The sequence below is a fragment of the Botrytis sinoallii genome (assembly GCF_014898435.1).
Source record: "Botrytis sinoallii strain Bc 23 chromosome Unknown BSIN_006, whole genome shotgun sequence".
NCBI lineage: Eukaryota > Fungi > Ascomycota > Leotiomycetes > Helotiales > Sclerotiniaceae > Botrytis > Botrytis sinoallii.
The window spans coordinates 1961825-1975811 of NW_024066033.1; the positions used below are offsets into that span (position 1 = coordinate 1961825).

Consider the following 13987-nt stretch of genomic DNA (forward strand, 5'->3'; position numbering starts at 1 on the left):
TTTCCAACTAGCACACACTCACAAAAGTGATAATGATGAGAAGACATAGACAAATCATCATCGAGTGGATAATCTTTTCTTGATACATAATTATACATTTCAACTAATTTTTAAATTCATCCTCCTCATGGGAATCTTCCCATTTCGAACGCTCGTCGAAATCTATCTTCCTGACCAAACGATCTTTATCAACCGACACATCCGACTTCACCCTCTTGACCAACTTATCCAGATCAATTTTTTCCGACGAAAGTTGGGTTGTCTCTTTCAGATCAGCTTGAAGCAGCTGCATTCTTTCAAGACGTCGTGGCTCTCTGTCTTGCCATCTATGCTGTGATTTCTCATGCGATCTTTCCCTTCTCAGTCGTCTAATCTCTTCTCTGTCTGATATATCTACCCCAGTGCTGAGGATATTTGGATTTTTCTCTTCCTCAATTATCTCGCCTTCTTCGTTTAGCTTTTTAGGCATCTTTTGTTTAATCCAATCCTCATTTCCAGGGAATGATAAACCTTCTGCAATATATTCTTCATCTGGAACGATTTTGATGATTCGGATGTTAGATTTTCCACGGCGAAGAACAAGCATTGAACCGTCAATGATGTAGTGATGAGTATCCGAGTTTTTCCATGTTTTGATCGGGGTAAAAACTAAAGCATCATCCTTGCCTACATATCCCAAAGGCCTGGATCCACCAACATAAAGTCCGGAGGCACCGCACAAACGATTAGCTTCGGAAGCTGTGGCACACAGGCCAGCGGCGACGACAATTCTTGCAATACTTCGAGTCATGACAAATGAACGTGGTAGTTTAAGATCTGATTTTGGTCTGTTGGATGCGTTGATATTGCCTGTTTTTGTTTCGCTAGATGTTAGTGTGCCTTCGACGCTCTCCAAATCACGCTGCAATTCCTCCGCATTCGCCGAAGTACTAGATTTGCTGAAAAGAAGTCGATGTTTGAGCTCGGCCGCTTTGGCGTCAGGAAGTCCATGAATCAGCTCTAGAAAATCTCGTGCTAATGCATGTTGAGCTTTTCGAGTATGAGGCTCCTGCATGTGTTCCTCCATTATTTTATTGATTTGCTCAATGGGCATGAATGTGAAAAGTTTAAGGTATCTTTCTACATCCTGATCTGATGTGCGAAGAAAGTACGCATACAAATCGAACGAGCTCATCATATCCTTGTCTAGCCAAAGAGCATTTCCAGCACTTTTTCCAAACTTGGCTCCTGAAGATGTGGTTAAGAGAGGAACTGTAAATCCGAGAGGTGGTACCGCTTTTCGGTGTTGTTCCTTTACTACAGGATCAGGATGATTCGCTAAAATATATTTGACAGCATCAATGCCAGCTGTAATGTTGCCGTACTGATCAGAACCACCAATCTGCATTGTTATGCCTTTCGTATTGTACATATGCCACCAATCCCACGATTGCAATAAAGGATATGAAAACTCAGAATAGGACATGCCATCGCCATTATTCATCTTATTCTTGACACTATGAATGTTAGCCAGGTTTCAGCAGACGCGCAAAGGGAATGTACTTACGTATCCTTGGCAATCATCGCACCTATTCTCATGCCTGGGCCAAGAATTTGGAGAAACTCCATCACTGTCAATTTATTCATCCAGTGATGGTTATTCACCAGCCCTCTTCTCCATGCCCATTCCCACTGATATCCATATTTTCTTCCATATGCCTCGACGTTCAACCATATGCCTTTCAATTGATAATGCATCTTCAATATATTTTCATTCCTCGTTGTACTCTTCATTTTCTCTCGTGTCGTCAAACGATCAGTCGGGTCGCCGATTTTTGCAGTAGCTCCTCCAACCAACGAAACCGTGTGGTAACCATGTATGTACATCCAGAACAGGGACATGAAAGGTAGTAAATGGCCAACATGAAGTGAAGGCGCCGTAGGATCTACACCCACATACGCACCAAGCCGGTTTTCCGTCATCGCACGATCAAGTTCGTCTCTCGAACTAAAGCAAAAGTTAACGTCTCGCATCGAAGAAGCCAAGGAGGGGTACCTACCCAGTTATCTGATGTACATATCCTCGCTCCTCCAGAATTGAAAGCATGCTCTTCTTCTTCCCTGTCTTGATTTCCGCAGCATTCTTGGCCCACGCCACTTGCGCATCTGCCGCTTTCGCTAGATATTTCATTCCAATCCATCTTCTCGACGCTTTATTTGAATTTCGAGAGGCTCTGAAAGCGCATCTTGCGCAAACATAAGGGTCAGACCGAGCCGAATATCGAAGGAGAGAAGTGGTTGCCATCTTGTGTGACTAAAAGATAGAAGTATTTCACGAACACATGAATAATCTCGGAGAAAACAGAAAGGCCTCGCGACCGAGGGCTTCTACGACAATTATTCTGCTTCAACACCCATTTGCAATTCTTGCGGGCCAAAATAATTTTACGGCGATCCGGTATACGTTTATCCGGCCGCCAAGAAATTGATCAACCCGCCGCTAGTCAGGGGTCCTCCATCCGCGCCTGTGTTTATCTCCACGTGCTCTCTGGTGTCCACATTCAGAGGCACGGAAGAACAACCTCCATGATCCATCAGCAGCTAGTAGATTCGTACACTACAAGTTGGAATGGCATATACTGAGACCATTCATCCAACCACATTGTGTGGAAGAAAAAGAACAGATTCACACAGATAGTCACGGGTTTGAGAAGGAACTCTGTACCACAAATTAAAATCGATTCATTGACACTTCACACTTCACACTTCACTCCTTCTCCATCTGTTTAACTTGTTTGCCTCCGTTCTCTTGAGACTCTTAAATCTTCTATAACAATCCTATATGCTACTTCCTTCAACTCAAATTTACTACACAATACATCACATCGATTCCACCCTTTGAGTAAAAATGGCCGAAGGTCAGACATTCATCAGTGGAGCAGATGGCAATGAAGTCTTTCAAGCGAAGTATATTCCAAAACAAAAAGGCCCTCCCACTTCAGACCATCCGAGTTTGAAGGCGTACGTCTCAACTTATCCTCCTCTGGGTCAACTGACGACTGTTCCCGATCATACCAAAGTCGTTACAGCTTTACTAGAGGTTGATGAAAGTCGTGCCACAGAATCATGGGAAGTTTCACTCCTGTATAGCAGCAATGGAGACCAATGGGAGGAATCTCTTATGGAGTCTTTAGATAAGACAGATTCTCAACCAAAGGTTTTGCAAACAGTGGCACCTTTGGGACTGCATCAACTATACTTCAAAGCCTCTTTACCCGCTCGTCTCCCAACGAATTTCACGGTCAAATTCCGAAGCAACTCGAGCCAATCTTGGAAGCTCGTAAAAGACCACCAGGGAACGCCAGACGGGAGAATTGTCTTGAAAACGATCACTTCCCAGGAGAACATTTCAAGTAATTTATCCAATTATGTTCAGGATTTGAATACGTCACTAGAGGTCAAGAACTATCGAAGTCAATCCCCAGGTACTACTCTATGGTCAGTGCAGGTCCCAATTGAAGGAGCTGTTGGAAAAGAGTCTACTGTAAAGGACATTAAATTTGGGCTCCCTTGGGGCCAAGATAAATTGGCGAGGTTGGTCCGACCCTTCGTCATCACCTAATGTTAAACCCTTTTGCTAATACAGCTAGATGGTTTGCTTTGATTCGAATTTGGACACCCTGGCTAGCCCCCCGACAGGGAAAATCTCATTTTGAGCTTGATAAAGAGGCCGTAACTTGTTCTTTTTTGAGCTCGGATGGCAAGCATATTGTTTTACTAGCTATAAGCGGTATAAATAACGTCATGACTTTATTCAAAAGTAACAGTGATGGCAATGTTGTCTTGGAAGTATGTTAGAATTCTTCAAGACTCGACTATTACGATTCTAATTCAGACAGGTTCGAAATGATAATCCCAAGGAGTCTGTTGCTCATGTCCTTGTTGGGCTCGGAGACGACTTTGAGTCGGCCAACGCGGCAGTCATGTATCATGCTAGAGATGTCGTTGCGGCTCTCGAGAGTGAGTCTGGACAAACTCAAAAGGAGATCGAAGCGCTCGAAGAAGGGGACGAGAAAACAAAGGTTTGGGTTGAAAACTGGTGTGATGGCTTGACTTATTGTATACTCACTGACTCTCCTGACATAATTTAAATAATTTACTGACCAACTATACAGGCACATGGAATGCGCTTGGGCAACGACTAACCGAAGAAAAGATACTCAAAGCAGTCGATATTCTAGCAGAGAATAAAATCAACGTCACAAACTTTATCATTGACGATAATTGGCAGGCCATTGACTATAAAGGACATGGTCAATTCCAACACGGTTGGATTGAGTTTGAGGCAGAAAGAGAAGCATTTCCAAATGGCTTGAAACACACCATATCGCTCATCCGACAGAAACAGCCTAGTATTCAGCACGTTGCTGTATGGCACGCAATTCTGGGCTATTGGGGTGGGCTTGCCGCGGATGGCAAAATCGCTGAGACTTACAAGACAGTCGAAGTCATTCGCCAAGATTCCGAGAGACGAAACTTACCTTTGGGTGGTAAAATGACTGTGGTAGCCAAAGAAGATGTCCGGCAGTTCTACGACGACTTTTATTCGTTTCTTTCATCTTGTGGAGTTGATGCGGTCAAGACTGAGTAAGTGGGCCAAAACTTATTCATTTCTCGCTAACATGAATCAGTGCTCAATTTATGCTTGATCTCTTCGAGTCTGCCGAAGATCGTAGTGATCTTATATCCGCATATCAAGATGCGTGGACCCTTTCAACTCTTCGACACTTCAGTGTCAAAGCAATCTCTTGCATGTCACAAATTCCGCAAATTCTCTTTCATTCTCAATTACCCCAGAACAGACCTCCAATTCTCGTACGGAACTCTGATGACTTTTTCCCCGAAATTCCAACAAGTCACCCATGGCATGTTTTCACCAATGCCCACAATGCTTTGTTCACCCAGCATCTCAACCTAATCCCAGATTGGGACATGTTTCAGACCGTTCACGACTATTCTGGCTTCCATGCAGCTGCTAGATGTGTTAGCGGTGGTCCAATATACATTACAGATGTGCCAGGTCAACACGATCTCGACTCTTATTCAACCAAATGACTGGCCCTACTCCTCGAGGCAAAACTATCATTTTTAGACCTAGTGTCGTTGGTAAGAGTCTAGATCAATACAATGGGTACGACGATGATCAAATCCTCCCAATCGGAACATACCATGGCGCTGCGTACACAGGGACTGGTATAATTGGCTTCTTCAATGTATCTCAGAGACCACTTAGTGAATTGGTGCCATTGTCGAAGTTTCCTGGTGTTGAAGAGGCACAGTTTTATATCATCCGTGCCCATTCCAGTGGAGCTATCTCCCAGCCTATACAAGTTGTGGACCCTCAGGCTTTGATATACGTTTCTCTCGATGTTAGAGGATACGATATCTTATCAGCCTATCCTTTGCGCGGATTTGTTGATCAAAAAAATGATAATACTACATGGATAGCCAACTTAGGTCTCCTTGGTAAAATGGCCGGAGCTGCAGCGATTGTCGGCACCAAAATGACGAAATCAGAGAATGGCAAAATTTTGATTGACACAAATATCAAGGCTCTGGGAACTCTTGGTAAGTTCAACCCATTATCTTTTCCTTTTCCAGAAAAAATAAAAACCGGATTCTAATTTGATCTCCAGGAATCTATATCTCGACTCTTCCTGATGTATCATACGAAGACACGCTATTGGTCACCATCCTTGGTAAGGTTGTACCACTTCACACAGTCAGTATTAGCAAGACTGATCCCCACGTTCTTGAAATCGACACATTGGCGGCGTGGAAGGAACTTGAGCTTTCAGGTGGATGGAGTAATGAAGTGGAGGTAAAGATATACGTCAACTCTTCAGCATAGGCCTTACTTCCTCTGTCACATTCAATATTTGTTATGATGAAGGTCCTCTCTGGCCTTCGTTCAGATGGAACAACAATTCGCAACTGAGTCGTCTAGCTTGAGACTGAATGGCAAAGATAATTCATGGCTATGTAAACACTGATAGTCTCCGTGAACATTTTCAAGTCGCTTCTCTCAGTCGTAGTTTACATTTTACAATACACCAAGTAAGGTTATAGATCAATTTTCAAAAATAAGTTAACAATCTGGAATCAACAAAATTGCAAATAGTAGATTCAAACTTGCTGAATCGACAACTGACAGTCGATCTGATCTCGAAATAATATGCTAATGATTTTTCGTTCATTTATGAAAGATTGAATACCGATTTGGGGAATACCACGACTAACTGGAGCCGCGTGCTTGTGAGCATCACATGCACGTGAAGTGGTGTAACCAATCGAAGAAGGTGCAATGCTGTGCGAAAGACCCCACCTCTAACCACAACCACTATAGATAATTCGCAACTTATCTACTATGGGTATGATAAAAGACATATTCCTACTTACATTTCTGTTGGGCCTATCAAGTATCTTGTTGTACTATCCGTTTCAATTCGAACAGCAAGTGCTCAATTTGATGGCTGACGCACACAAAATGCCATCACCTCCCACTGTACCAACGGAAATTCGGCCAACGCCATTCATTGTCGAATCGCCGAAGCCGAATAAGAATACCCTTATTCTACTTCATGGTACATCATCTTGGGGAGTCCCGTTTGCCCAAGAGCTCATGGCGCTGGTTCACTTTGATGTATTACTTCCATACACTAAACTCACTTTTCCATCGGGAATCCTGCGAAAGACTACTGTTTTTGGTGGGAATTTGACCAACGCTTGGTTTGATATTGCCGATTTTTCAGACCGGACGATAGGGGAAGAACAGCAGAAGGAGGGGCTAAGAGAAAGCGTGGAGTATTTGGGCGAGCTCATTAAGGATGTAGTGGACAATGAATCTCATTACGAAGATCGCAAAGTCTTTGTAGGAGGGCTCAGTCAGGGATGTGCTATGAGCGTAATTTTGTTACTGAGTGGGGAATTGGATCGATTGGAGGTGTTGCAGAAGATTGGAGGATTTGTAGGGTTCAGTGGATGGTTGCCATTTGCGAAACAAATTACTGAAGTTGCTGCTGCTGGAAAAGGCTGGAGACAAAGGAGGATTCTTGTTCAGAGTTGGTTGAGACGCGAGTTGTGTCTCCCATCTTTGCGACCCCGAGATGATATGACGGTATCTACGGAAGGAGACATGAGGATCGTCTTAGCTCATGGTACAAATGACACGAAAGTCAAATTGGAGTGGGGTGAAGATATGAGAAGAGTATTGGAGAGTGTGGGATATAATGTTGAGTGGAAGCTCTACGAAGGTTTAGGACATGTCATTATCCCAGAGGAACTGAATTACATGGCGTCTTTCATAAGAAAATAGTTACCTGGCTGAGATACTGTCGCTTACCAGCCTTTCCACCAGGTCTGTTGCCTTGATTCAAAGTCCTCAGGGATAACCACCAACCTTCTAGCCGGCCAACACTTTTTGGCCCGCTATTTACCTGTTGTATGAGCTACATTAAGTCTATTCTTTTATTTCGTTCATTTCATTTTTATTATCAAACAACCGTCACTACCAGCTAGCCACAAAATACGATAATTTTACAAGAAAGTTTTCAAGATAACATCCAGTTCTATTCCACTAGAACAATTTACCACAGTCTCTGTAACCTCAAAAGCTATGAATGACGCTCCAGAGAACAATACCTCAGTGCCCATTCTCTGGGTATGTGTGCATGTTATTAAACAAGGAGAAGTTCACAAACCTTCTTAGACGCACCATGCAGACCACTTGAAATTTAGATGTAAAGTAGTTAGATTGTTGCAAATTGATATAGAATCATAATCACTCCTCCAAAGAATGATGAAATCTGTTTATGTGTTGTGCCTGTTTTGTTTCATAAACTAGGTATGTTGGGTTTCGGCTGTTTGGGGTTTACAGGCCCTAAAGACGAAAGCGGGGTATATCACACCCCGGAGCTGGATGTCTATGTAAATTTGAGAAGGTCTTTTCAAATAATTTATAAATCACAAAAGATACAATTAAACAATTCATGATTTGCCCATAAGATTTGATTTTCGAGTGTTAAGGGCAGATATTGGCTTTAGTATTAATTTTTAATGCTTTGATGTACTCGAAACGGTCAACTCGAAGTCTGATGAGGATCTCCTGCGAGGACGGTTACTATACAATACCAACCAACTCCTGATAGCTCAGGAGAGCTCACCAGGAAAATCCAAGAAGAGTTACGTTCAAATTGTTTATTTTGTTTGAGTGGTGCCTATAGTGGGCTACAGTGGTATATAATTTTCCTCGGGCCTTTCTTTCAATCACTGCCTGTTGTTCGGTTGGTACGGGAAGGTGGAGCATTCAGGATTGTTGGTGGTATCTTGCTGCCTTCGAGTTTTACCTTTGACTCGATATCCTATAAAGCCTTCAAGGTTTCTAGTGTAGTCTAGTATTAAATCGGTATTGCAATATTCCATATCTTCATCATTGTTTCGAACCGCCCTTCACAATAATAACCTCATATATATCATTGTCAAATCATCATCACAGTATCAAGTCATTATGTACAGGACGAAGAAAGAAGATTGCAGAAAACAGAGCTTTTTGGTGTAGTTGGAAAGATGACCCTTTCGTTATTTTCACACTTGCAGAAGATGAAGCAATAGCTTTCCAGAAAAATAACACAATGAAAACAATTCTATACAAAGACATTGGAAGCGCGAATTGGAGAGAGTTAGGGACATTCTATGACGACTTTGAACCAAAGCTTTTCCAATATAAAGCTGGAATAATGATGGATAGAGATAAAGACAGAGGAGATAAAAAGAAAAGAACCGTAAGATATTATTTACACTACTTCCGCAGTAGTTATAATTTACTAAGTACACATATATTTTAGGCAATGGAGATGACTAAAGACTTCATAGACTTTCTCATCATGGATCAAACTTTGGGATTTAGAGGAAACGGTTGCTCTATTGCTATCCTAAATGCTTATGCTACTAGGTCCTCATATGAAAAGAAATTGGATAATCTCAAAAGAAGTGTAAAGAAAGAGCATGCTTCTAAAGCCGTGGATAAGATGAGAGACTCAATCGACTCCCTTGTGGGTCATATAAATGAAGAAAATGCCAAAATTAAGAAATACAAGGAAGATTATGTAAAAGAGAAAAAGGAACAAGAAGAAGCCAGGAAGAAGAAGGCAGAAGAAAAAAGAAAGAAAAAGGAACGAGATGATGCTGCAGAGATTGAGAGAAGAAAAGCAGGTATTGAACAGTTCAATACTTCGGTCACTGCGGACCGAAGCAGGGATATGAAGCGGGCCAAGGAGAGTGCCATGTACCATCTCAGAGATGAAAGCCCAACGAGGCAAAAGCCAAAAAAATGATAGAAGGAGACCCTAGGCGCTATCATTTACAACTATCTCTCCGCTCCTGAGAAGAAAAGGCGAGGAGCTCGTTGAAGGTAAACACGAGTGGAGTTAGGCGTCTATGTTATTTTGGAATTTATAATTATTAGACTTATCAGCTTGCTGGTGCCAATTTCTGTCGAGATGTTACAGTGACGAGCAAGTTTATCTCTTTTAAATGCTAGGATTTTCAACAAAGATATACCTACATATCTTCTAGTCATGCTCATAAGTTCGAGTAAGCGATCATTACAGTCAATATCTTTGACTCCTACAGTGAGCTATCAAACCAAGGATTATTTTTTGTATTACGAGGTAATGTGATCACTTGATTGTAAAACTTCTTAATTCAGAAGAATCTCGTCTCATGATACATTAAAAATTGTAATGGAGATCGTTAGACTAAAAATATACTCACCGAAAAATCGGCATTCGCCCCTACAATGAATTCGCTTAATCGCCCTTGGTTCAATCCCGTTGTTGATGATGAGTATTTAGTCTTGCTACGAAGAACCAGACTTTTGAGGGTTCTATATTAGTATAAGATGATATCAGACTGCTTCTCCACTTTGAATTTCAGTGGCCTCTGATCTCGACTTCCTGATTCTGTATCGTGGTAGTTGTTTCTTTTTCGAGGTTTTCGGAGAAATGGGAGTTCAAGCATTGATTCGACCCGAAATAGCAGTGACGAATCTGCTTTATTCAGCAATGCAATTGTTAGTACAGTTCGTGAATACTAATTCTTACAATGCTGACCTCTGATGATGCACTTTTTATTGTTCTCCTTGACAGTCATAATTAAATTTCGATCCGGAAACAGAAATCTCGAACCGCTTGAAACAAACATTCAATAAACAATAGAAAATCTACCAACCATCAGCACCCTTCACAGACGCTACCATGTCAGAATCAGAATCCGACGTTTCTAACCCACTTTACAACAGAGCCCATGAAGATTATCTCTTTTACGGTCGAGAATTAATCCCCCATTTCCCGTACCGGGCCTATCATCTAAACATCCTAAGATATCCTTTACCAAATGGAAGATTCGAACAGGATAATCACCTACCTGCATTGTGAGCTGCTTTAAGCCCGGTTGAGATTTCTGCTGACAGTGAGAAGCTTCCTCTATAGACTCAGAAAGATGTTTCCAGAGGTTATTACAACAGTCTTTTCACATATCATTGAGGAACCGTCGATTGATCCAGCCGTAGAAACCGATATCGAAGGAAGTAGCTTTATTCCAGATCTAGTTTTATTATCCAGACGAGTCCATGGCCATCCAGTTAGCGATGATGAAGGAGGAGGTGGACCGATAACGTCATATCCAATACCAATCACTGCTCTTTTATTCCGAGAGGAAACACAAGCGATCTATACACCCACTACAGGAGTAGATTCACAAGCCTGGAAAATTCAGAATACGAAAGACTGGAGAGATCATAGAAGCACACAACGAATTCTGGAGAGGAGTGTTTGTAGCAATCCATCAGAGGGTACTTATAGCCAGTTGGTCCAGTTCGCCTACTCTTTGGCGCTCCACGAGAAGTTCCAAATCGGCTACGATAGCTGCATGTGGTGGTCTCCTCTTGTGAGAAAACATAGTCTTCTAAAGCAATTTCTGAGGTGGTTTTGGAGCCACTTTGGTCTATACATAAATACGTGTAATTGGAATTGGTATCCAAAGGTAATGATCCCAAAAGTTCCAAAATAGCATCAGGATGGACGACTTAAGCTATTCAATGGGATTTAGAAAATAAAATCTCGTAATAGTTGGGCTGCAGTCTAAATGATTCGGAGCTCTTCAATTGTCAGATAGGGTTGGAACTCGCTAACAACATGTACAGTTCTTCTCAGTCTATAACCTCCTACAATACCATAGATTAGAGCACCTTACTCTTCGATTTTCTACCAAGACGATCAACCTCAAAGATGGAGATATGCACATGAATATGCGTCAATTCATTGACAGTTTGTCAGATAAGCGCTGCGGCGTAAAAGGCTGCAAAGGAAATATCTGCGGGAAAAAATACTGTGGAGACCACTCATGGTTTCCCAATCTTCGGAATATCACGTATCTCAATAGAAATCACCACACGGAAGGTACTGCAGAAGCTCGCTGTGATCCAATGAGAACTGGCTGGTCAAGACGCTTGGTCAAATATTTTCAAGACGTTAAACTTTCGAAGTCTATTGAGGTGATCTTTGATGTCTATGGCGATGCTGATGAAGAGAGCTGTGATAGTGATGGAGAGTCCGGTAGCGATTGGAATGAGGATCTCTATAAGAACTATGATCCTAAAGATTATCATTATGAGAGTAATGATACGGATACGCCCGTTCTTTTGCATAATCGCCAGTTGGCAGTACAGGATTGTATTCGTCGTCTCCTGATGCCAAATTCTTTGCTAAAGGGAAACACGGATGACTTACCTGAAGATTTGGGGCTCCAGGAATTGTTTCAAGATACTGATATTTGAAAGGGGGAGTGTTCATTGTTTACACAATGTCAAAGATTTGGGGTTTAGGATGCGAACCAATTAAGAATACATCGTTAGAAGTACGTTCATCTTCTAAAAATGAGAAGTATGAGGCAGTGGAATGGCAAAACAGGAATCACAGGATGCTAAATAAGAAAACATAAGAATACTTAGTACTCTCAATTATTCCATAATTAGTGAATGAAAGAGGGTCGAATATCACATCAACGAGACATGTGCTGAATGCCATCTGAGGTATATATCCTTGTACCTTTCATTCAATATGTGTACTACGTCTGGCAATCAAGAATCCACTTGGACTTGTCCTTTCCCAAAAGAAAGTATAGAGTATCTGCTCTCTCTCTCCGCACTCTATCCTGTGAATATACATAATTTCTTAACTTATTACTCACATCATTGGTTTCGTGAATTGCATATAGACCACGGGCTTGTATAGTGCGGTTCATTGCAGGTGAGAACCCATCTATATCGTTGGAAAAAGATCATTCAATAATTGATAGATCCCAATATCTTAACATCTACTGTCCAAATGCGAGAAGCGCTCTTGACTAAATCCCAACATTCCGCATACTAGCTACTTTTCCTCCATAGCGAACATTTCGCGAATCCCCAGATGATCCGGTACATCATCCGTAGTTCCATAACGCAAGCATTCTGGCATCAACAACTGTCTCAATCTCTTCCGATACACAGCATGGCAAATCGGTCCTTTCGGAAACATCCCATTCAATATCTGAAACCGCACATCAAAGTATTCCGCAAAAGTGATTTCTCTTAACGCATTTGCCCACCTATAAGCACCGGGACTGTGTATCAAATCTGCCAAATCTGTATCCCCTATTTGTAGGAATACGGTGAGCGATTCGATGTTGGGAAAATTGTGCAATTCTCCGAGGAAAAGCTTTACGCGACGGCCGTCGACATATTTTCGGGTGTGGATGAGCGGCTCCATGACGAGGATGTCGAGAGAGATGTTTTGAAGATAGCGAAATTTTGCATGGTTAACTTTTGACCATGCGAAACTAGTCTAGAGTTTTGCAAGTATTAGCAAGTGTTTCTTGTCGTGGGAGAATCATGTAGATATACCTCCAGTTCATTGGTAAAGTTTACACCAAACTTTTTCCAAAACCATGCTAAGAATTCCCTCAACAGGCTTGATCCCCTGATCTCGCTCTTCCAAATGCCGGCATTGCTGTCGACTGAATCTTTCTCAAAGTAGAAGCCTTCCGAATGCGCTAGAGAGGCAGCAAATTTGATGAAATCGACATAAGACCGAGCAAAGCAATTTGGATAGTCATTCTCGATATAAACGATGCCCATTGTCTTTTCCTTGTCTTTACTGCAAGTTATGTCTGTGTGCACCGCGAAAGATCTCTCGAAACACTTGTTATTTGGCGGAATATCTACCTGCGCATCTTGGATTTCAAGACATTCATCCTCGTTGAAAGTTCCTATGCTGGTAACTTGAATGGAGTACTTGACGGGGGCAAATTCTAGCTCATTGTAGAGAGTAGAGTAATCTTGCATAAGATAGGGACTTTTTTTGACATGCGCAAATGAGTCTAAATCGTCGTCTTCCGCTACTCTCTTGGTTGGTATTTGAGCAAAAATATTTGTACGGATTTCCGGTGGTGCACGCTTTATAAAATCGAGGAACCTACCCAAAGTCAGTGAACCGAAAGTCAGCTTCAACGTGCTGTTCAACGTACCTCTTAGTCACATTGTGAGGCAATGTATTAGGAGTATCTGAATTGTCTTGGATCGCGGAAGCACCTTGGAACTCCCAAAATGGAAAGCCAGGAATCAACACGAGACTTCGGAAATAATAATCCTGGTCTTATGCGTCCCGGGGAAGAGCCTTTTGCTTGTCTAACATGATAACATCCTCATCTATAAAATCTGGCTTGTATGCCACAGTACAAAGAAGATCATACATATCTAGCTCAAAGTAGCATGCAGTCTTGTGAGTCACAGGGTCCCGAAAATCATAAGTGAGCCCGACTAATGGATTCATTTCGAAGACGGGGACTATATCTCAACCTTTGGAAGTTTTTTGTTGTTGTTTCCTTTGAAATGAAAGTTTCTGTTTTTCGT

At 41.9% G+C, this 13987-nt stretch overlaps 6 protein-coding genes across 6 annotated transcripts; 4 read left to right on the forward strand and 2 right to left on the reverse strand.

Moving 5' to 3' along the window:
- Positions 1 to 103: 103 nt before the first annotated feature.
- EAF02_004335 (uncharacterized protein) lies at positions 104 to 2284 on the reverse strand (the record flags this gene model as incomplete). The annotated part of the gene is made up of 3 exons (XM_038900383.1): positions 104 to 1496; positions 1547 to 1987; positions 2040 to 2284. 3 exons carry the CDS (start codon positions 2282 to 2284, stop codon positions 104 to 106), a joined length of 2079 nt encoding a protein of 692 aa, XP_038760090.1.
- A 603-nt stretch (positions 2285 to 2887) lies between these two features.
- Positions 2888 to 5890, forward strand: EAF02_004336 (uncharacterized protein; the record flags this gene model as incomplete). Its single annotated transcript, XM_038900384.1, has 7 exons — positions 2888 to 3573; positions 3630 to 3828; positions 3879 to 4098; positions 4155 to 4626; positions 4671 to 5059; positions 5113 to 5607; positions 5676 to 5890. 7 exons carry the CDS (start codon positions 2888 to 2890, stop codon positions 5888 to 5890), a joined length of 2676 nt encoding a protein of 891 aa, XP_038760091.1.
- Positions 5891 to 6526: 636 nt separating this feature from the next.
- Positions 6527 to 7354, forward strand: EAF02_004337 (uncharacterized protein; the record flags this gene model as incomplete). The annotated part of the gene is made up of 1 exon (XM_038900385.1): positions 6527 to 7354. The coding sequence occupies one exon, from the start codon at positions 6527 to 6529 to the stop codon at positions 7352 to 7354; it is 828 nt and encodes a 275-aa protein (XP_038760092.1).
- A 1315-nt stretch (positions 7355 to 8669) lies between these two features.
- Positions 8670 to 9371, forward strand: EAF02_004338 (uncharacterized protein; the record flags this gene model as incomplete). The annotated part of the gene is made up of 2 exons (XM_038900386.1): positions 8670 to 8819; positions 8883 to 9371. The coding sequence occupies 2 exons, from the start codon at positions 8670 to 8672 to the stop codon at positions 9369 to 9371; spliced, it is 639 nt and encodes a 212-aa protein (XP_038760093.1).
- A 921-nt stretch (positions 9372 to 10292) lies between these two features.
- EAF02_004339 (uncharacterized protein) lies at positions 10293 to 11872 on the forward strand (the record flags this gene model as incomplete). Its single annotated transcript, XM_038900387.1, has 3 exons — positions 10293 to 10468; positions 10515 to 11094; positions 11240 to 11872. 3 exons carry the CDS (start codon positions 10293 to 10295, stop codon positions 11870 to 11872), a joined length of 1389 nt encoding a protein of 462 aa, XP_038760094.1.
- A 546-nt stretch (positions 11873 to 12418) lies between these two features.
- EAF02_004340 (uncharacterized protein) lies at positions 12419 to 13907 on the reverse strand (the record flags this gene model as incomplete). Its single annotated transcript, XM_038900388.1, has 4 exons — positions 12419 to 12920; positions 12980 to 13550; positions 13603 to 13724; positions 13776 to 13907. 4 exons carry the CDS (start codon positions 13905 to 13907, stop codon positions 12468 to 12470), a joined length of 1278 nt encoding a protein of 425 aa, XP_038760095.1. The 3' UTR covers positions 12419 to 12467.
- Positions 13908 to 13987: the final 80 nt, after the last annotated feature.